The 21,822-nt window shown below is 34.3% G+C and overlaps 1 protein-coding gene across 4 annotated transcripts; it reads left to right on the top strand.

Annotated features, from left to right (window-relative positions):
• The first annotated feature begins 815 nt into the window (after positions 1 to 815).
• Positions 816 to 20,280, top strand: LOC103971123 (sister chromatid cohesion 1 protein 4). Of its 4 annotated transcripts, none has more exons than XM_018820737.2 (16): positions 816 to 1,357; positions 7,521 to 7,773; positions 7,925 to 8,022; positions 8,120 to 8,169; positions 10,207 to 10,274; positions 10,865 to 11,961; positions 12,052 to 12,492; positions 12,643 to 12,784; positions 15,081 to 15,217; positions 16,873 to 16,944; positions 17,091 to 17,278; positions 17,374 to 17,988; positions 18,157 to 18,190; positions 19,180 to 19,285; positions 19,374 to 19,503; positions 19,939 to 20,280. In XM_018820737.2, the coding sequence occupies exons 1-16, from the start codon at positions 1,234 to 1,236 to the stop codon at positions 20,035 to 20,037; spliced, it is 3,654 nt and encodes a 1,217-aa protein (XP_018676282.2). In that variant the 5' UTR covers positions 816 to 1,233; the 3' UTR covers positions 20,038 to 20,280. The 4 variants fall into 4 exon arrangements, 3 of the variants coding, with proteins under 3 accessions (XP_018676282.2, XP_009383356.2, XP_009383355.2); XM_009385081.3 differs by having other exon boundaries at positions 817 to 1,357; positions 17,043 to 17,278; positions 17,377 to 17,988; XM_009385080.3 differs by having other exon boundaries at positions 817 to 1,357; positions 17,043 to 17,278.
• Positions 20,281 to 21,822: the final 1,542 nt, after the last annotated feature.

Here is a 21,822-nt window from a genome sequence, read left to right as displayed (position 1 = left end):
AAATATTTAAATGATATATACGGAAGTATATGATGGGAGATCTTTATGATTGGATGAGATTGTTGTCTAAAATGGAGTCGATCGAGTTTGTTGTTTTAGGTTCATGAATATGGAGTCCAGTGACAAAAGAATGATGCATAACATTAGAAAGACATATAGTAGAAGAGTGACACCATGGATAAAGTTGAATAGTTCATTATTTATCATCACAAATCTACACTATCATGATTTTTATTGATGTATCAAAAGATGAATTACACAATCAAAATACTAGGAACCAGTAAAGACGGATAGACATAGGAAAACCAAGAGAATTAGTGTAGTGTATTTTTCGTTATCAATATAATATCGGATTTAAAGAAAGAAACATATTATTTGTAGACTTGAAGTGATAAACATGAAATATCATTTTATTTTTGGATAGTTTTTTGGGTTTTTTTTGGCTTATATTCCTTTTTTTGTCCCTAATTCTTTCTTTTATTGGCCTATTGTCACATACCTATTTCCACCAACGGATCCCACTGTCTTTGTGCTTCACTACTACACGGCACCGCAACTTCCCATACATTAATATCCGGTGGAGCAAAACCGCGTACCGAAATGACCGAAACACCCTCCCGAGCTGACCCCTGTCCGTAGCAACCTCGCCGCGTTGGTCGTCGTATCGCGATAAATTCGTCAACTCCATATCCAACGGTCAATATTACACCTTCGCAGCGTCGAAACTACTTTTGAACCGTTCGATCTGGCGCTTCAGGCTTCGGATCGCCCCGATGTTTTAGAGGGGCAAGCGGACGCCACGCCAAATTCCAACCCCCTCTTCGGGTGACTCTCTTTTTCCTGCCTTCCCATTCCTCAGCTTCGTTTGTGCTCGATTCCAACCCTCTCAGGCGTCGAGTGGGTGCGGATCTCTCGTCCACCTTCTTCGCCCGTTCAAAATCCCACCTTTTTGAGGGCTTGTTCCTGTAGTTGGTTCGGGATTGGGGCTCTACAGCTCGGAGTTGCGGTGTGTTCTCTGGAGGATGCTGCTCCCCTGAGGATTTCGTTGCTGGAGCTGGAGATCGAGTGATTGGATGAGGGCTCGAGTGCTTGGTGGTGGTTTGGTGAGCTGGGTTTTGGAAATTTCGGATCTCGAGGCTCGTTTCAGTGGGGAATTTGTTGCTTAGGGTTTGGGGAGTGTTTTGTGTTTGATGGGGTTCTAGGATCTTCGTGGCAGCTGAGAAATACTGGAAAATGTTCTATTCTCAGTTTATTTTGGCCAAGAAGGGGCCGCTTGGAACTATATGGATCGCGGCGCATTTGGAGCGGAAGCTGCGGAAGAATCAGGTGGCGGATACTGATATTGGCGTCTCTGTAGGTCGGTATCTCGTAATTCATCACCTACTCAAACATTTTCTCGTTTTTCTTCTCTTCTATGATTTTTGGCGTTAGCTTCTTGTGGATGCGGTAGCGACCTTTTGGTTCATATTACTGGCTTTTTGCTTCTTCAATATGCTAAGTGTTCAACAAGTACATATAGTTTAAATAACTTGTGCTAATGTGTTGAAGCATCAGTGTGATTGGACATCCCAATTGATGATTCTGTATCCTTGGTGGTTAATTTCTTTCTCATGGGTGTATGAGAAGTAGACGGGGAATCAAGTTACTTCTCAGCTATGGCTATAGTGGATTCATGTATTATTTCTGAATCATCTTCAGTATAGTTCTGTAAAAGAAGTTCTTTTGTGTTTTTTCCTCTGTGGAACTACTATTTAGTGAAATGTACGAGGAAATTCATGAACATCATGCTTAGAAAAGGCACATAGGTCCAGTGGTGTGTATGCTCTTCTACTTGAGACTATTAATTTTAGGTGCATAAGGAATATTTACCTCAGTCATATTGATACATCTTAGTCTTGAATATCTCTTTGGTTGACAACCACTATATTGCCTTATCTGCATGGTATGATGTGCATCTTCTATTTATCCAACCATGATGCATATAGAAACTATTGAGCATGAGATTTTAAAGCTGAATGAAACAGTTTCCAGTGAGGTTATATTTGAAGGTGGAGATAGCAATAAATATATGTTTGATCAGGAGCATATTATAAGCATTATTTTTCCCTTAATGGTTTATTGGTAGTTGTCTCTTATTTCTTAAAGATAGAAAGGGTTAAAAGTTGTTAGATTCATAAATCAATGCTTAAATCATTAATTGTTTATAATAAACTTACAATGCTTTGTTGGGGAGAGATAGGAGAATCGAAAAACCAAAGAATGCCCAAAGATTAACAAATAAGTAACATACAATAAAGTCGACGCAAGATTTAACGTGATTCGATAGCTCTCTGCTGAGGTCCACAGAGAAAACCAAATTCTTCACAACAACAATAACAACAAAGCTGTAAGTCTTAGCTATTTATGATCGGTTATATGGATCTTTTGTCGCCATTGAGATATGTAAAAAGCCATATGATTAGTTAAGTTCAGAGTACTTAAATCTTTATTTATAGTTTCATTAAAGTCTTTTTATGTCTTTCTCTACCTCTCCTCGTATCACTAACATTAATTATTTTATTTCTTTTAACTGTTGTATCCAGAGGTCTCCTTGGCACATGTCCATACCATCTTAAACCATTTTCTCTCATCTTATCTTTTATTAAAGTAATATTTATTTCACGAATAAAAATATTTTTTTATATCTTTTTTAGTAACTCCATACATTTATATCAACATTCTCATCTCGACAACATAAATTTTTTATATATATATTTTTTTTAACTGCACAACACTTAGATCCATAAAGTATTGTTTGTCTCACAACTATCTTATAAAATTTTTCTTTTAATCTCAAAGGTATTCGATGATTACACAAGACTTAACATGTCCCTCGTCGTTTCAACCATCATGTTTTACTCTATGAATAATATCTTTATCGATCTCTCCATCTTGTTGAATAATTAATTTGAAATGCTTAAAGCTTTTACTTCAAGGGATTTCTTGTCCTTCCAATTTAACTATATTATCTTGTTTATTTCTAGAATCACTAAAATTATATTTTATATAATCAATTTTAGTCGTACTTAATATAGAATCTTTAGCTTATAAGGCTTGCCTCCATAGCTCAAGCTTATAATTAATTTCATTTAGGCTCTCATCAACTAGGACAATATCATCATCAAATAATATACACCAAGGAGGTCTATCATGTAAGCGACTAATAAGTTCATCCAATATCAATGTGAAAAAGCAAGGACTTAATACAGATCCTTGGTGTAATCTTATACTAATAGGAAACTCACTACACATACTCCATATGGTTCTAACACTAGTAGCTATATTATCATATATATCTTTAATAACATTAATATAATTAGTGGATACACATTTTTTTTCTAAAATTCACCATAATAAATCTCTATGAATCCTATCATAGATTTTCTCTATGTCAATAAAAACCTATATGCAAATCTTTCTTTTTCTCCTTGTACTTTTTCATTAGTTGTCTTAATAAATAACTGGCTTATATAGTTGATCTTCTGGGCATAAAACCAAATTGATTTTCGGATATATTTGTTTCAAGTCTTAACCTACTTTTGATAACTCTTTCCCAAAATTTCATAATATGACTCATGATTTTGATTCCTCTATAATTTGAACAATTCTATATGTCAACCTTATTATACATTGGCACTAAAATCTATTTCTCCATTTATCAAGCATTCTTTCGAATCTCATGATTTTGTTAAATAATCTAATTAACCAAGTTATTCCTTTGTTCGGAAAACTTTTCTAGAACTCAATAGGGATACTATCGGGCCCTACACTCTTAGCTATTTTTATCATCTTTAATGTGCATCTTTTACTTCATTAGCTATAATTTTACGAATAAATTTATTATTATTAAATATATCATTATTATTTTATCATTAAATCTAAGTATTGTGTGGAATATTTGTTAAATAATTTATAAAATTAATTTTATCATCTTTTCTTAATCTCGTTATCATTAACAAGTATTCTTTGATCTTCGTCTTTAACGTATCTAATATTACCTAAATCTTTATACTTTCTTTCCCTAGCTTTAGCAATTTGATATATATCTTTTTTACAATCTTTAGCACCTAATTTATTATAAATATTATCATAACCTTTATATCTTGCCATACGAATCATTTTTTAGCCTTTTTTAGATCTTTATATCTTTTAAATTTTTTCTCATTTTTATAATTTTTTTCAATCTTTAAAACATGATCTTTTAGTAAAAATTAATTTTTTTAAACTTTCTCGCACTACCACCAACTCTCTCTTAAGGTTATACCTCTATCTTTAGTTTTACCAAGAATTTTCTTTGTTAAGCTTTTAATTTTATTAGCCATCATAGTCCAAATAATATCATTACTATCCTCATTTAAGTTTCACATCGTCTCCCTTATCATCTTATTCTTAAAAGTGCTTATATTATCATCTTTAAAATTACATCATATAGTCTTAGTAAATTTTTGTAATATCTTTTTCTTCTTCCATTTTTAACAGTAAATATCTAATACCATCAACCTATGTTGGTTCGTCAAACTTTCACTAGGTATAACTTTACAATTCTTACAAATAACTTTATTTATCTTTCTAGTGAGAAAAAAGTCTACTTAACTATAGTTGTGACCACTCTTATAAGTAATTAAATGTTCATCTCTCTTCTTAAAGTGAGTATTTACAATTATAAGATCATACGAAGTTGTAAAATTCAAAACTATACCACCATCATCATTTCTCTCCCCATAACCAAAGCCCTCATGCACCCAAAAACTAAATTCTTCAATATGTGAGACAAATCAATACGATGAATCACTCTCCCTTGACTTAACCCAAACCCAAGCCTTAAATCCCCTGTACACCCTCTCACATAAACCTGAAGATCTCTTTTTTCAAATCCTCTCTATATTCACTAGAGAGAAACTCTCAAAGCACCAAAGTTTTCTTGCCTCTCTCTCTCACCAAAACCTTGAAATTCAAGGTGTATTTATAAGAACATATCTTAATTCTTCAAGGACTCTTCCTACGTGAATCTCTAATCTAAATTCTAATCCGTCAAGGAATTTGAATTTAATTAGAACTTGTCCCGAGTAGTGGAAACCCAATTATGACTCTTAAAATATTTACCAACCCTAACATGCTTAAGTCATTAATTGTTTATAATGAATTTACTGGAACAATGACTTTTGTCAAAATTTTAGTAAATCGACACATAAAGACAAGTAAAGTTGTGGTATAAGGTTGGACTTCAATATTTACCAGAAACCAACAGGTAACACTAACTTGCTATCTCTAGTCTTAATTTTATTGAGTCAAGTTTAAAAGTTGCAATGGCTTTGTAAGATTGATAATTGGTCCTATAAATAGTTCTTATTTCATATATTTAATTAGAATGTATGGATGCACCATATAGTTTTAATTAGCCTAACAATGACGACAAGATATATCTTAAGCTAATTGATGGCTTTATAAACTCATTTATAAGAAGAATGTTGACCAAGTATTAGATTGAGTATTTATGTAAAAAAGTACAGGAATTACCTCTAAAGTTGTTGAAAATCAACATAACGATAGTTAATTTGAAGATCTTTGTGGAGACGTTTGATTACCTGTCTTAGGAAAGCACATACAACCAAGAGAAGTATGTTGATCAACCATGATACCGATTAGTTGTGTAAAAATACAGACTTACACCTCTTTGGTATTAAACATGAAAATAAGATCCTGATGCCGGCGTCCAAATCAGCCTCTGGAGGAATATGTGTTTCTAGCATGTGTTATGGTATGAATATCAAAGAATTCAATTTCAGTTACAATATCCTTGCTGGTTCATGGCCGGACCACTATAGGTCCGATCTGTGCTAGTGCATTGTGTATCGGTAAATTAAAACATACCATGATATTGTCAGGGGAGGGACAAGGAAGAAGAGGAGGGATAGCTGTATCGGAGTGAGCGTGTGTAGTGATGAGCATGCGGGCAGTGGGTAGGCAGCAGGATTGCGTGTGGGCAGATGGCATGTGGGTGGTGACAAGAAGACTCGCAACTCCTTGCAAGGAGTCATGTCAGGAGCCCTAGTGCAGGGTAAAGAAAATAAATATATTATATATAGAGAGAAAACTTAGCTGCTGGCACGTGGCAGATTGCTCGATTTTACGCAGATGCCTAAACTCGTAAGGACTGCGTTTTGATATTGCACTGTGCCCTTTCTGCAACCTTATTGCCCACCTTGCACATCTTTCTGTTTCTGCTTGCACAACCTCATCTGCTATCCTTTTTCTCTCTGATCAACAATAAGGGGGCTGTAGCTGACAAAATGAGAAGTTAGAAGACAGGAAGTTGATTCTATTGGGTATCAGGTCCATCTTGCAACAAACTTTAATTGTATATCTAGACAAGATAAATGACAGAAGTAAAGCATCTACTACTTCTGGACACCCATTCTCCCGATTTGACTTTGAAAAGTATCAGAGAAGTTTCTACTCCAGAAGTCATGACACTCATGGGAATTTCTTCAGATCACTTCATCTAGCAATAAAATCCAAAGAGGGAAACTGTCTCATTAGATGCCTTTAGTTACTCTACCAACTGTATAAGATAAATGGTCAGCATGGATGGTGAATAGGAACTGAATAAATAAGTTCCCATTATAAATCAGTCCATTAAGAGATCTAACTTATTTCATCTTGAATAACAACTTGTCTATATGTTTTATTTTTAAATCAGAATTAAAAAGTAAATATGTGATACTCTTAGTTGGAATTTTGGAGTAAACTTTGTCAGAAAATCGACCGTAGGTTAAATTGCAGTGTCTTCTGTACAGTAGGGGTGGGCAAAATATCATTTGATGTGCAATTGCCATTTTGTCTACCAATACAGTAAAGGTTAGCATGGTAGGACATGGTCCTTATGCTGACCGTTAAAGACCAATTACATTGCTGTGGTTGTGTTGCCACCCCGTTGGTGTTGCATGAAATCCTGCATTGGTACATAAAACAAGGCATATTGATTAGTATATTTCAGTAAGGCCAGTATGACAATTCTTTGTACAAATTTCTGGATGTTTTCTTTTATTTTTTTCTGTTCTTTTTGCACTCTGAACTTTTAGCTTTGTTTGTATTTGATGCAAATTCAATTCTTTACGTATAGTTATCTGAGATGGATCAGGTTAAGGGATTGAAAGGCTGATTTACTCCTAGAAGTCGCACATGGAAATGCCTTGAGGAGCACAAATATCATCGTGAAGTTTTTTCTTTTAATCTTCTCAACTATCTGATGATTTTAAGAAACTGATTTTGAGCAGCGTTAACAACTTACATTTACTTTGGCTATGTATTTTATTGTGTTATCCTTCTTTAATTAGAGAACTGATACATAAAAAATTTTATGCTTGCTTTACTGTTTTTAAGAAACTGATTTTGAGCAGCCTTAACAACTTACACTTACTTTGGTTATGTTGACTACAATAAACTGATACCAATCTCGTTCTTAAAAATCCTTAATGCAGATTCAATACTTTTCCCTGAAGCTCCAATAGCACTTCGGTTATCAAGTCATCTGCTCCTAGGTGTTGTGAGAATATACTCTCGGAAGGTGAACTATCTCTTCCATGACTGCAGTGAGGCTTTGCTTAAGATAAAACAGGCTTTCAGATCGACTGCGGTGGATCTTCCTCCTGAAGAATCTACTGCACCTTATCATTCCATCACTTTGCCAGAGACTTTTCACCTTGATGATTTTGAACTGCCTGATAGTGCAGGGTCAGTGTTGGCTTCCTGTATTCTTGTTGCATTTATCTTTCAACACCAAAATAGTGCCTATTATTGCATAATTATTTTCCTGTGCATTCTTCTATCCCCACTTTATCCTAGTCGTGGTGTTAATGTAAGTTTTACTTTGATGATTTGGCAGTGATTTTGTTGATCACCATGTCAGTACAAAAGAGCAGATCACACTTCAAGATACTATGGATGGCACGGGATATTCGACATTGCAATTTGGATTGGATGGTTTGCATCTGAATCATCTCAATAGATTGGGTTGTACAATTTGACTTCATATTTCCTGTTAAACTAAATGAAGTTCTATTGTTTTTTCTTCGAACAGAAAGATTTGGTGATGGTAATGCTTCCCAGATTCGTTTAGACCTTGATGAGGTAAATTTCATGTTTTGAATGTCTGTCTCTGCTTGCACAAACACCCATCCATCTTGGTTATACTGTGATGAAAAAAAGTAGATCTTTCCCCTGTCGCTGCCAGTTAGGTAGTGCCATTACTCTCATATAAAGTAAAACATGATTCCATATGGTTTTAGAGCTAGATGCTATAATAGAAAGAGGACCCTAGTGGAGTGAATACAAATAATTTCTGTAAATTGTAAAGATTTAATGGTTATTAGTACATGTAAACACTTACAAGCAAAATCTATGTAAACATCTATTGACAACTCAAATTTTCATATATTCTATGGTTCAAATCTGGCATAGAGGTTGCAGTCTTCTCGAGTGCATCATGTGATGTGATGATTAATAGGTCAAAAGAACTACGAAAATTGGCTTTCTCACTGCTTGGTATACAAACAAGAAATTTCTCTCATCTTGTCATCTATATAATAGCTGGTAATAGCTGGGGTTGAGATCTGAACCATATTCTTTGTTCTTTTATAGTAGTGCTTACAATGACTGGGTTTGATTGGTCGAGGTCAAGTAGTAAGACTACCTACGGTCAACCTTGAGGGAAGTGCCACCATGTCAAACTTCACTAATGGAGAATTGTCCTACACAATGAACTGGTCAGATTGGTCAGCCCTGGTGGAATTTGCTGGTTGAGGTGGATTCTCTTATTCTGGAGAATAAGCCGATTAGCTTGTGTAGTTCAGAAAATTTGTTTTAATTTAAATATGATTGACCTACTAATAGTTCTAGATTGACAAGCACTTATACCAATGGTTGATATGTTGACTTGTGTCCAACTTAAATTGGTTAGAAACGTGCTGAGTTGGTTTGTCTTGATCGGTTGGTTACAACCTAATAAAGCAACGAGGATAGACATAGTCATGACATGGATCAACATGATGCAATATAAAAGATACAATAGGGTAAGTCTGAATACATTTACCTTCCCGAACCTCCACATGACCAATCACCTTGAGCACTGACCAGCCTTTTTCTTGCCATTGTTTACATGTGAAGTTATGGCCAATTTGAATATTTATAATTATGACTTGTAAATTAGGATAAGCATAATGGCTGTTCTCATAAATAAAAATCAACCATAGTTATTTTAAATGCATATGTAAAACTCTAAGGAAATTACTTACATTGGAATAAGAGTTCAAGCCAAATACAGAATATATAAAAACTAAAAGGTGTATATGATATGCCATGTCCTATATGTTTTGAGACATCTGAACAAATTGTGACACAGGACAGATGTGGCTAATTCTTGAAGTGCTTTATGCTTCATAATCATAGTTTGGAATTATTTCCTCTAAATTATAGAGTTATTGTGTATGTATATACTTTTCATGCAAAATCAGGTCTGTAGCTTCCATGGTTCACCTTATGCCAGTTGGATGCCTTGTGGAAAATATGTTGTTTCCAACATATTACCTTGTTAATATCAAGGTGCTTGCATTTCTAGTGTTTAGTATTTGGAATATGGATAAATAAGATGGTCCTTACACTTTTTATGCTTCAATCTAATCACTCTTGTTCGATATGTTTCTTCGATATTAACTTGGAAGTAGAAGATTGTTGTACGTTGCCAAGTTCATTTAAAGGATTTCAATAGGCTCTTGCCCGTGTTTGTGTTTTGTCAACTACAGCATTTGAAATTCCTAGGCACAAGAAATTATGTAATTTGAGGACCTTCTGCATTTTAATTAGTCTATCACAAAACGGACTGCAGAAAAAGCACTTGGATAATGAAACTTTTATGGGTTTGATGTGCTTTTTGGTGCATGCATACAAAAGTTCAACAAATTGATGCTTTTGTATGATCAATCATATCAAAATATGTTTTCAGTGTGTCAAAACTTCTTTTGTTCTCATTTAAAGTTGCACAAATTAGAAGCACAAAAAACATGTGAATCATATTCTTGCTATCTTTAAAAAAAAAATGGAAGAAATTTTTATTATATTAAACAGCGTACAAGATGTTCAATTATATTCTTGCTATCTTTTTGCTGGCAGGACTTGTTCTTGGAGGATAGTCATCCTTCTTCTCAGCTTGCTTCAAGTAATGTTGCACCTGGTGAATGGTAAATTCTACTGCTGAAGCCTTTAGTACTTAACTAATTAATCTATTTTTTTTAGTTTCATCTTCCATCTTGCTCTTTTTTAATGAATCATCCAGTTTACACATTTTTGCCTTCTTTAGTTCCATGAGAGTGTTATCATAATATTGGTTGGCAACTTGGCATCTGTTTGTTCTGTCCTATCCTACTGATGCTACTATATATTGATTCATCTGTCAAATTTGAAGCCTTTATAGGTGCATTTAGATCTTCTGGTTGATTGTAAGATAATAGATTATATTATTGAGATATACATTTGTTAATTAGCTAAAGTTATAACATATACTCTTTTTGAATAATTTGTTCAAAATGGTATTTTCTTTTCGTCTTCATGTTGTTTTCATGTGTTTAGATTTTCCTTTAATGGTTTACTGGAAGTTCATGTATACAGTACTTTTTACTTGAGATGTTTTACTTTTTCTTAGATACTGGTCTAGTGGAAATGTGACTGCTATTGAATTTTGCTTAATGTTTAAGGTTGATATTCTTCATGTGGCTTGACCTTGAAAATGTTTAATCATGTTTTTCATTATTGTATATATGTCTTGCTTCAGTGCTGTGCACCAGGGTCAATCTTCATCCTCTATTCCTCTAACTCAGATGGATATTGACCATGACCAAAATGGTTTAGTTGAAGATAATGATACTGAAGCAACAAAAGAACTTTCTAATTCGCATGAGAGGCATACTCATCCAAGTATACTATATATGAAAAAGAATGACATATACAACATTCAGACTCCTGATCTCAATGAAGTCTTTTCTCCAAACGATCATGTTGAAGGGCCTTCTGCAGCACCAAGTCAAAGTTTTGTTGGATCAATTGCTGATGGTGTCCCGACACCAGATCTGGCTGAATGTCCTCATGCTCCTCCAACTCCTGGTTTGATGGAAGAGATGTTCTTGGGTAACATGCATGAAGGTCCTGCTTTGAGTCCCCAGACGAAACCTTCATCATCTTTTGATGAAGTCCTCAAGCATGGAAATTCTAACTTGCAGAATGGACATCCAGATTCAGTGACTGACAGTGGTGTCATGCCTGAGGTGACTGTGGCCCCTGATTCAGCAAATATTGTACAAGTAGTAGTTTCCCCTACTTCAGAACTAGTTGAACATAAAGAACAGGTAACTGCAACTGTTGAAACTGAAATGGAATGTCAACAGAAGAATTCCAGTGATTTGCAGAATGGATATGTTTGTAGCGAAACAAAAGACCTAACAGTTGATGAACAAATACAAGATAATGGAGAGGCCATGCCTCCTGAAGTAGCTCAGATTGAAAGTTTAGTATCTTCCAATGCCTCATATGAAGAATCAAATTCAAAAGCTCATGTGGACAGATCTCAAGTTGATACTGAAGTAGCCATTAGCAATTCATGTGGGGTTGAAGGTCAGCCATCAGGTTGTTGCAGTACAGAACATGTAGAAGATGTGAACCCTTCCCTCAATGGAGATGCTTCTGCACTTAGTTCAGATTTTCATTTGAGATCCTTTACCTCAGAAATCAATCAAGTCAAAATACTCTCTGCACAAGATAAGACTTCAGCACAAAACATTTGTGGAGTTTCGATTGAAGAACCAAGTGTTCCTTCGCAAACACCAGGGCAAGAGAATAAGCTGCATGATAGTGAATCTTCATTTGAGTTGCAAGGTCTGTTGTCAGATGTTGACTTCTTTCTTACCTGCTATATTCTGATTTTGTAAAGAATGGATGTCTAAGCTGTTTCTTTTTATTTTTCAGGCAAAGATTCTAATGGTGCTAATACTACAGATGCTGATCTGGAGGTAAGGGAAAACCCCCAAGATGTACTGACAGGATCTGCTGTAGACGTTAGCAACACAGATGAGTTATTGGCTGATCTATCTCAAAAAGACACCCAAAAGAATCAGTTGAACTGTTCTTTGAGTTCTGAATTCCCTGAACCTGAAAAGATGCTCTTAGCTTCTACTGGAGATGTTGACCATGCAAATGAGTTAAGCCAGGTAACTGAAGAAAAGGGAGTCATAGAGTCTGATGGTAGTGTTAACAGGATCACAAGTCTCTCTGGGAAAAAGCGCCGTCCAATGGAGACTATATCAGCTTTGCAAAATGGTAGCTCAGGGAAAATATATGGAAGGTCACGATTGAGAAAAAACACTGAATATGTTCCTGATGATGATGATTTGTTGGCATCTATATTAGGTACAACAATGATTTTTTTGTTTTGCCTGGATTATGTTTTCGTTTTATGTTTATGTACATACAAAAGATCAAACATGGTGCTAAAATTCCATCTGAATTACTACATATCCTCATTATCGAAAGTCTTAAGCAATATTATGTTTATGTCAGTTGGGAAAAAGACTCCACTTTTGAGGATAGGGTCTACACCTCCCCATAAGGCAACTTCTCCAAAACGTCCTCGATTGGCACCGAGATTGTGCATGCCAAAGAGGAAGGTGCTGTTGGATGATACTACAGTCTTGCATGCTGAGTATGTTATCTTGCTTTATGTTTCTTTGTCTATATTATCCTTTTCTGTGTTGCTTTAACCATACTAAAGGTACTTTTTACAGAATGTTTTGTGGAAGATCGATGTATGTTCATATATGAAAATCTCAAAAAACTGAAACATCATAAAGTTGTTATTAGAGTTTTGGTAATACATGTTCTGGTTTTTGCTGGCTTGTCATGAAATGCATATCTTATTCTTTTCCCATTACTTTGTAGGTACTAGTTGAAAATGTGCCTCCAAAAGGACACTGGGGAAAGAGTTGAAAGATGACCTTAGTTACTATGAAGTTTTTAGTAAACAAATGCCTTGGATTTTACTGTGTTGTCATGAGTTGATGTCTGACATTTTCCATTGTGGATTTTTTTAAAAATGCACTTCCCAGCTAAGAGATGGGAGTTACAGGAGAATGTGAAAGGAGATAAGTGAGAAGGTTATGCTAATAATATTGACACAGCTAAAGTAATATTTAGAAACCATTTGAGAGCCATACTTGACTAGATTTTTTATTGAAAGCTTTGTCTACATTAGATTTCTGACTCACCTTTTAAAATCAAGGTCTCAAGTACTATCTTCAATCTGTAACCGTACTTTTGTGACAGACAAGCTTAATAACATTAAAACAATTAACAGTTTTTTTTTGTTTGAGTGTTTTTTGCTCATTTTGCATGATAATATTTAGAAAGAACAAAAAAAGAAAAGAAAAGAAAAAAAAGTAGAAAAATGCAATATAGTGGCATTCTGTGCAGTGACTCATATTTTCTGTGTCATTCTCTACATTTATAATTTGTTTGGAAGTTGCACATTTAATTGGCAAATAGCCAGGTAACCTTGGAACTGAACAACAGATGGATCAATATGACACTGGTATGGGGTGGCATGTTGACACTTGGAGGGGAGGAGTAGGAGGAAGTGAAACGAAAGGGAGGAAGAGGAGGAGGAGGTGGTGAAGAAGCAGGAAATGAACTCGCATGAGGCAGCCCAGGCTAGGAGGAGGCAAAGGTGTTAATGCAATAGTGATGATGAGGACTAGGAGGTGTGGAGGGGGGAGAGAAAACCTGATACAAAAAGAGAAGACAAAGAAAATTAAAAAAAAAAAAAAATTTGGTTCTGATGGAAGGCTTACCAACAATACAGTTTAATACTGGTCTGTTCATTGTCCGGGAAGTCTGTTACAGGGAGTTCATGGCTGGAAGCTTGATTTCGGACTGAATCAGGCGAAATAATCTGGTCCACAATTCAATTGGCTGTCAGACCATTAAATACTGGCCCATACAGACTGCTACAAGCTGAGTTTTTAATCCATGCCTAGCCTAATAGCCAAGAGGTTGAATAGATTCCTAGGAAATAGTTCAAATGATGTAATTAATGTGAAGTTGCTTCTATCTTTTTAAGAACTATATATGTTTCTAGACTTTGGCATTCATTAGAAAATTGACTATGAGTATAACCATTTTGGACACATGGTGGATGAATGATAATTTGTACATTGATGTTGGGTCTTAAATGAAAAGAGTTGATGAATGATACATACCATTATTGACTTAAGCAATCAATAGCTATATATGTGTCTCTTACACATTGTTTATGTCATTGGTATATGTTTTACATTAAGCTATATGTAAAATCAAAGTGCATGTGTGATTATCTGGGCAAGTTTAGGCTAAATATTCTTCAACAGTCATTTACAGCCTGCCAACTTCTGGCAAGAATAATGCTGTTATATACTGATATTTGTTCCAGTAACACACACACACAGATATATATATATATATATATATATATATATATATATATATATATATATATATATATATATATATATATATATATATATATATATTGTTTTGAGTAGTTCATGGATACTATCAGGAACCATGATAAAGTTAGACAAAGCTAGTATATGCAACTAGCATGAATGAGAGAGCTAACATGTAGGTCAGTCATCAGTACTCATTTAGATATACATGCTATTGTGTGCATGAGCTTGGACAAGACAAAAATTTCATGTTTCGATTGAGTAATACATGGGGTACTAAATTGTAGGTGATCACCTTATTATCTATAAAAATTGGATTGATCCTGAAGTTGGTACAAAAGGTTGGAGTAGTATGCAACATGTGGTATGAATTAAGAACATTTCAATGAAGAATGCATAACCATAAAAAATTTCCAAATCAGAAAAAATAGAGAATTTTTTTCAGCTGTATTGATTTCAACTTAGCCAATAAATAGTTTTGGTGCAATTGAAAGAATCTATTCTTTCTTCTTTATGCAGTGCAATAAGGCAGCAGCTAATGAATACTGAAGACATACGACGCATGCGCAAGAAGGCACCATGTACACGTCCTGAAATTTGGATGATTCAGAAAAGTTCACTAGAAGATGAAATTTTCAATGAACCTATGATGACTGGTAAAGACTTTCTGCAGCTTTTATTAAGATCTTAATTATCTTAACCACTTCATTTTCCTGTGGTTGATGTTTGATGTTGATTTAAACATTGCTGAAAGGTGTGAAGGTCTATTGTTGCTAACTGGAAGCATCTTCTTTTAGTTGTGATGTAGACCTATATTCAAATTTGGTTATTACTATCTTTCCAGTGTTTTTGTGAAAAATTGAAACCTAAACTGAATAATATAATTGAAACTAACCTGCATTCTGAGTAAACAAATCAATCAAAGATCAGTATAAGTGGAATATGATGTTTTCCTGCATTGCATCAGCTGTTTGAGATGCCAGTTTTGTGGATAATTCTAATTGCATTGTCTGGTTTCATCTGTTATGAAGATTTAAACTACAATTTTAGGTCTTGAAATGCTACGTTACACTCTATAGCGTGTGGTTGATCCACACAACGGTCTTAAAGTATGTTAGTCTGATTTTTGGTTCACATTACAATTTGAAATTCTAACTAAAACCTATGGGATAATTCATCATGGAAATATAATGTTTATTTTGTAAAATGCAGGGCAACTACTGCCAAGTGTGCCTTTTCTGTTATACACATGATAGAACCAGAAGATGCAACTTTAAGATGACAAGAAATGTTTTTTAGTGGTTCCTACCTGATATCACAACCTTTGAACTTTTTCATACCTTTCTATATCCATCCACTACCAATCCTTTTTGTTATGTAGCTGATGGAGTGATGGAGAACATGAGCAGCTTGCTCATCGTATATGTGATTTCAGTCGGACATCTATATTTTCATTTTTTTCCCCATTGTATTGTACTTGTGTCCCCTCTTTTTCATGCCATATGTGAATTTTTTATGCTTTTTTATGAGAGACCTATGAGCATCTCTATATATCTTCTCTCTTGGGGTTGGCCTCATCATGATTTAGGAATAATAGTTGTGACACATTCTTTTACATGAAATTTAAACTATAATAACTTTAAATTTTATTGTTAATTAGAGTTGGCATATAAGTTGCTAGTTTAGTTTAGACATGGGAGTGTTGATTGCCAATGTGACACCAAGAGAATAGTTGAATTGTATAAAATACCAATAGAGCATGTCAAGAAGGTGAGGCCTGGGATTACATGGGTAGAAAGGTCTTGTACATATTATTCTGGGCCATTGTAGAAATTGAAATAGGTGAAAATTAAGCTCAAACACTGAAATGGTTGGTACAGTCACAAGCATCACGGAGATACATATTTAAGGAGCTTTGACCAAAAAGGGCGAGTGAGACATTGTTGAATTCTACTTGGTTGCTACTCAATATAAACCTGGTTTATTAATGTAAAACCTGCTTGGGTTTGGGTAGTTTTAGACTTCAGGCACCATGTGCATACTGGGAATGCCAAAGAATATATATTTAATTTAACATAAAGCTACTGGGTTCTAACTTTAAGTGTTCGGCTCTTGTCTTGAGTTCCATTTTATTCTGACTGTTCTGCATATTACCAGAACCTTTACTATTTCAGTGTTCCTCTCAATATGTGTTACTGGTAAAACATCAATTCCTTGTTGAAGATGATAATATGATCTGTAATACTTCTTTAATGACTTCTGGCATCCTCAAACCAGTGTTTATGTAATCTGCTTGTGTTTCTACTTTCAGGTATATCATCCATAATGAACGACTTACACACCCGAAGATATGATCCTGAAACTACCCGAAATTATTCCTGTGGTAAGCAACTAAAGCATTTGATCTCTGAAAACTTGAAATTTGTTAGGAAAACTAATAACATAGTAATGGCTGAGCTAAGCTATACTCAATCATGCCAGAAAATATTGATGGTCAAATGCAAGGACCATCTCATGTTTCTTTAACAGCTGAGGTGCAGAGCAGCACGAGCAAGAACGGATGTGATGATCAAAAGCATTCTGTACCTTTCCTGCCTCTGCTGGAGCACTCAGGTAATGATGGATCATGTATGATGTTGCCGACAGAAATCAATAATGGTAAAGATGCTGGAGTTGGTACTCCCATGCCTTCAGCTGCACCTTCTAGTGAATATGAGGTAATGGCCATTGATTCTACAGCTGGTGAGATTTCTTTTAATATTACCAGCTGCTTTATTCTCTGGAAGAATGACAATACACATATCCTTTGCAGCAGCCTAGAGATGGTTCTTCTGTGATGAATGATGAGGCAAAACATTTCACTGAAAATGATTCTACAATAGATTTAGCTTCTGCTGGTGGTGATTCCAAGGACAGGATGGTTGATAACAATGCACTTGCAATTGCGGATGATGATCATATAATGCATATTGAAGAAGCTCATGCCTCCAATGATGCATCCACTGTGGACAGAGGAATGGGGCCGCCAGATGCTATAACCTCAAGTGACCCACAAGATATGTGTGCTGTTGCGGAGGCTAATGGTGAGGCATTGATCTCTGAGCTCGATAATGTTAACCGTGAATCGGAGGGACATTTGGTAACTGATCCGGTTCCTGGAACTGATGATCGTATTATAGAAGAAGAAATAGTGGGTGCAAAGGTGGAGAATGAAGAGAAATTGATGCATGAGGGAAACCTTATCAGTGATGTTATATGTTCTGAAAGGCTTGAAACGGTTTCTTCATCTCCGAGTCAGATAAATAATGAGAGTGGAAATGTTCCATCAGCCATAAGAGAAAACTCTAGCTTTCAGGAATTTATCCCAGATGGTGGTATAATTGTTGAAAGCACTCCCATGGATTTGGTTACTGGAAAAGAGTGTAGCGTAAGATCCTGTCTCATTTACTAGTTTTATACTGATGCAATAGTTATCTGTGATTGTAAACTTTTTTTTTTTTTTTACGATTTAGTGACAACAAAATGTGCCATCAATAGTGCTCCCAAATCTTCTGTTTATTTTTTTTCTGTTAATTGATTTTCTACTTTTGTCCAGGACTTTTGCAGCACAATTGATGGTAATGATACAGGTAGTTTTCTATTTAATTTCTGTTAGTGCAACATCTATCAGTTTTGGATATTGTGATTTTGAATATTATATCAGATAATGTTAAATCCTCTACTCCATTTATGAGAGCTACACTTGATAAATGCAGAATCAGTCCTTTTTGTTTTCCTTAACCATAATCACAGATAACCAAGTCTTGCAGTTATTTTGGATTTTCCCTTAAAACTGATTGCCTTATTTGGTTGATCTATATTCTTTAAAGTCTCCTGCTTGGATCGAGATGTGATCCAATGTAGTTTTAGAATTTTGTTCTGATGAGAGGATGATACTGAAGCCTAGACTTTGGTATGCAAGCATCCTATTGCATGCAACCTGCAAGTGGTCCTACAGCCTTTTTGCTGGTCTTTGATCATGACTTTATGTCTATTCCCTTAGTAACATCCCATGATATCATGAAATACTGTATGCTTCAGGTTTAAGGATCCATAAATTTATTAAGTTTTGCAGTGGCTGATATAGAGATATGTCTTTTTCATTTTTTTGGAAGTTACAGACTTGTAGCAGTAGCAATCAGCCTTTCTGACCTCAAATTGGTGTCTGTATGACCAGTGAGAGGTATCTGAGGTTTCGTCTATAGAAGTCTGACGACACTTCAATGATACACATCCTTGGCTTTAGAGGAAGTGAATTGTGTAGGAGATTACCTACCATATATACTGCATTATAAACAAGTATTTCCAGCAATATGAGGGCTGCAGTGACTTTCGAGTCATCTGAAACATAGGCATGAACTTTGAAAATTGCATTTTTCTTATATAATTTATGTTGTGTGAGTTTTATGGTCTACAAAGAGCTGGATTGACATCTTTTATGCAGTGTACTGATTCACTATTCAAATTTGTGCACATATTTCTAAGAAGATAGTTAATTGTGCCCAAGCTGACTACAGTGGAGATTATTCATAAATTTATCTGCATCTATCTAACCTTATTTTATCTACCTTTGTATTAGAGTTTCTTAATGTAGATGATGAAATCGAATACCATGAAGGAGATGACGATGTGCCCAATGCTGAAGGTGGATCACTCGAAAACAGTGGTTGGTCTTCAAGGACAAGGTAAATCTTTGGTCAACATTTTTTTTGTGTTTAGTTACATTGGCAGTGATTTTCTAAAGGGAGAAAATTATTGGTGTGGATGTTACAGAGGTGTAGCACGGTACCTGAAAATTTTGTTTGATGAAGAATTTGGGCGTGGGAGAAAATCTGTTGCTATGGACCAGCTTATAGCAGGCAAAACTCGCAAAGAAGCATCAAGAATGTTCTTTGAAACCTTGGTATGCTAATCCCCTCTCCTCGTCTTTCTGACATTTTGAATGCAAATTGGCCTATTATGTTTGAATGATTTTTTGCCAAAGCAAATGGTTAGAAGTGCGAATGCTTATGTGTTTAGTATCTGTCATCATGAAGCAAGCCTTACCACTTTAATGGTTACTCGGGTTAAATTAGCATAGGATTACAGACTTTAAGACATCATTGTGTCTTAATTATGGATGATTAATCAGAGAAATAATGAGAAAGGCTGAAACATCACGAAACATTAGGGCTGCTCTGGCAATGAAACATACAAACTAGTTACAATAACAATGCAACTATGAGCTTCCAGTTAATCATGCCAAGATTCATGGAATGAGACCATCCTTCTAATAAGTTAAGTATTCTCTCTCTTCATGTGTCTCTCTTTTCTTTGATGTGAATGTCCATCTTTCCAGGTCCTGAAAACAAAGGATTTTATTCAAGTTGAACAAGAGAGGCCTTCTGATTACATCACCATTAGACCTAGATCAAAGCTTCTGAAGGCAGAGTTCTAATAACGGATGAGGGGTTGCATGTCATTTGAATGTACTTTGAGCTTTATGCTTCTTCCAGATGCTTACTCCACCCTTATTTGTTGTCAAGTTACCTCATTTATAAAATAATGTTTTTGTTATTTCCCTCTTTTCTCTTTTATGATCTCTTAGATGGGGTGGAGTTTGTTGCTGTATCAGTACACTAAATATATCTTTGTATTTATATGTGTAAATTAAATCATCTCATGTTGGTATTTGGGTGTATAGCATTTGCAGCCAGAAAAGGTTACTAGTATTGTTGATAGACCATCTACTTATAACACATACAAAGTACTACAAGAAAGTTTGAGATTTGAAGCATCGGCTCATCCCACATGTAAAAGCACAGATTGGATCCAATTGATGGTTAGGTCAGCTTGGTTTAGATTTTGTCAAGTTGCAGTTTGGAAACTTTTAAATGGTAATTAAAAATATTAAGCCATAATTGTTCGTGTAATAGTAAGTCAGGGCTATGAGTATTATCTTTGTTGTTTGTTTTGGTGCATTGTGTTTATTTTATTTTATTTGGAATGAGTGTAAGCCTAAAGATTATGTTATTATAATATGAAAAATTTTAATATCAAAATTTGAAATTAAATAATAAAATATTTAAATTTATGATGTGTATTTCTTGATATCATTTAAAAAGTTTTTATCTAATCTACTAGTGTATTATCGTCGGATTAGAAAGTTATAGTGATATTAATATGTAATTTTTTTTTTAATTTATCCTTCATAAGATCGTTATGAGCAATATATTTAGAGATGAAAGGGAGAGAAGATTTGTAATATCTCATTGATTTGTTCATGTGATTAAAAGGAGATATAGGAAGATTTATCATTTTTCAATCATCATGTATTCATTTATCCTTATTTATTCATGCATTTACGTATCCAAATATTTGTGTTGTTTTTAGAAGGTCTTGTTTTTTTTATTGACGAGAGTAGAGGATTTAGGATAAATAATTATGAGAATCCCTTCTATTAAGATCGTCTTATCAGAAATTCTATCATAATTATTTTTATTATTATTTGATAACTATAATCATAATCCAATCATATTCATAATATATCTTACCTAATTAGATAAGATCACATAATCTAATATTTTTTAATTAATCATTAGTTGGTAAGATACAAAGGGTTCAAAATCAAAAATAAATAAAATAATATTTATTTAAAAAATAATTTTATCTAATTAGATTTTAAATTTTAAAAATCATTTATACGCATGTGAATTTAATAAAAAAAATTAATTAGTATAATAAATATAATAATACTTCATTAAGTTTGATTAGTAATGTATGTCATAACAGTTATATATCATCAAGGTCATACTTCCTTCTATGTACTGCAATACTATTAGTTCTTAATATAATTTAAAATAACTTTTGTAATTTGTCTTGTTAAGACAATCCTGTTATCACATTCAACCATAATATGTACATACGTAAATGTAAATAAGATAGCAAAAACAAATAATTTTAAGCACGTAAATAAGAATCTCAGTTATAATATTCATTCAATCATACATTACAATATCTTCTATGGTTACTCACAAATCCAATCATAAGAACATATTTTTTCATGAATGGATCTATAATCAATATAGTCCATATCTTATATGGGTTATTCACAAATCCAATCATAAGAACATATTCTTGCCAATCAATATAGTGAAACTCAATTTTTAATTGATATTAATTTCCTCTAGACTTTTTTTCTCTAATTATTAAATACCTTATATAATAATGCATAAATCTACAA

This window comes from Musa acuminata, chromosome BXJ2-6, assembly GCF_036884655.1.
Source record: "Musa acuminata AAA Group cultivar baxijiao chromosome BXJ2-6, Cavendish_Baxijiao_AAA, whole genome shotgun sequence".
In the NCBI taxonomy this organism is placed as follows: domain Eukaryota; kingdom Viridiplantae; phylum Streptophyta; class Magnoliopsida; order Zingiberales; family Musaceae; genus Musa; species Musa acuminata.
This window is presented reverse-complemented; position numbering and strand designations above follow the sequence as displayed.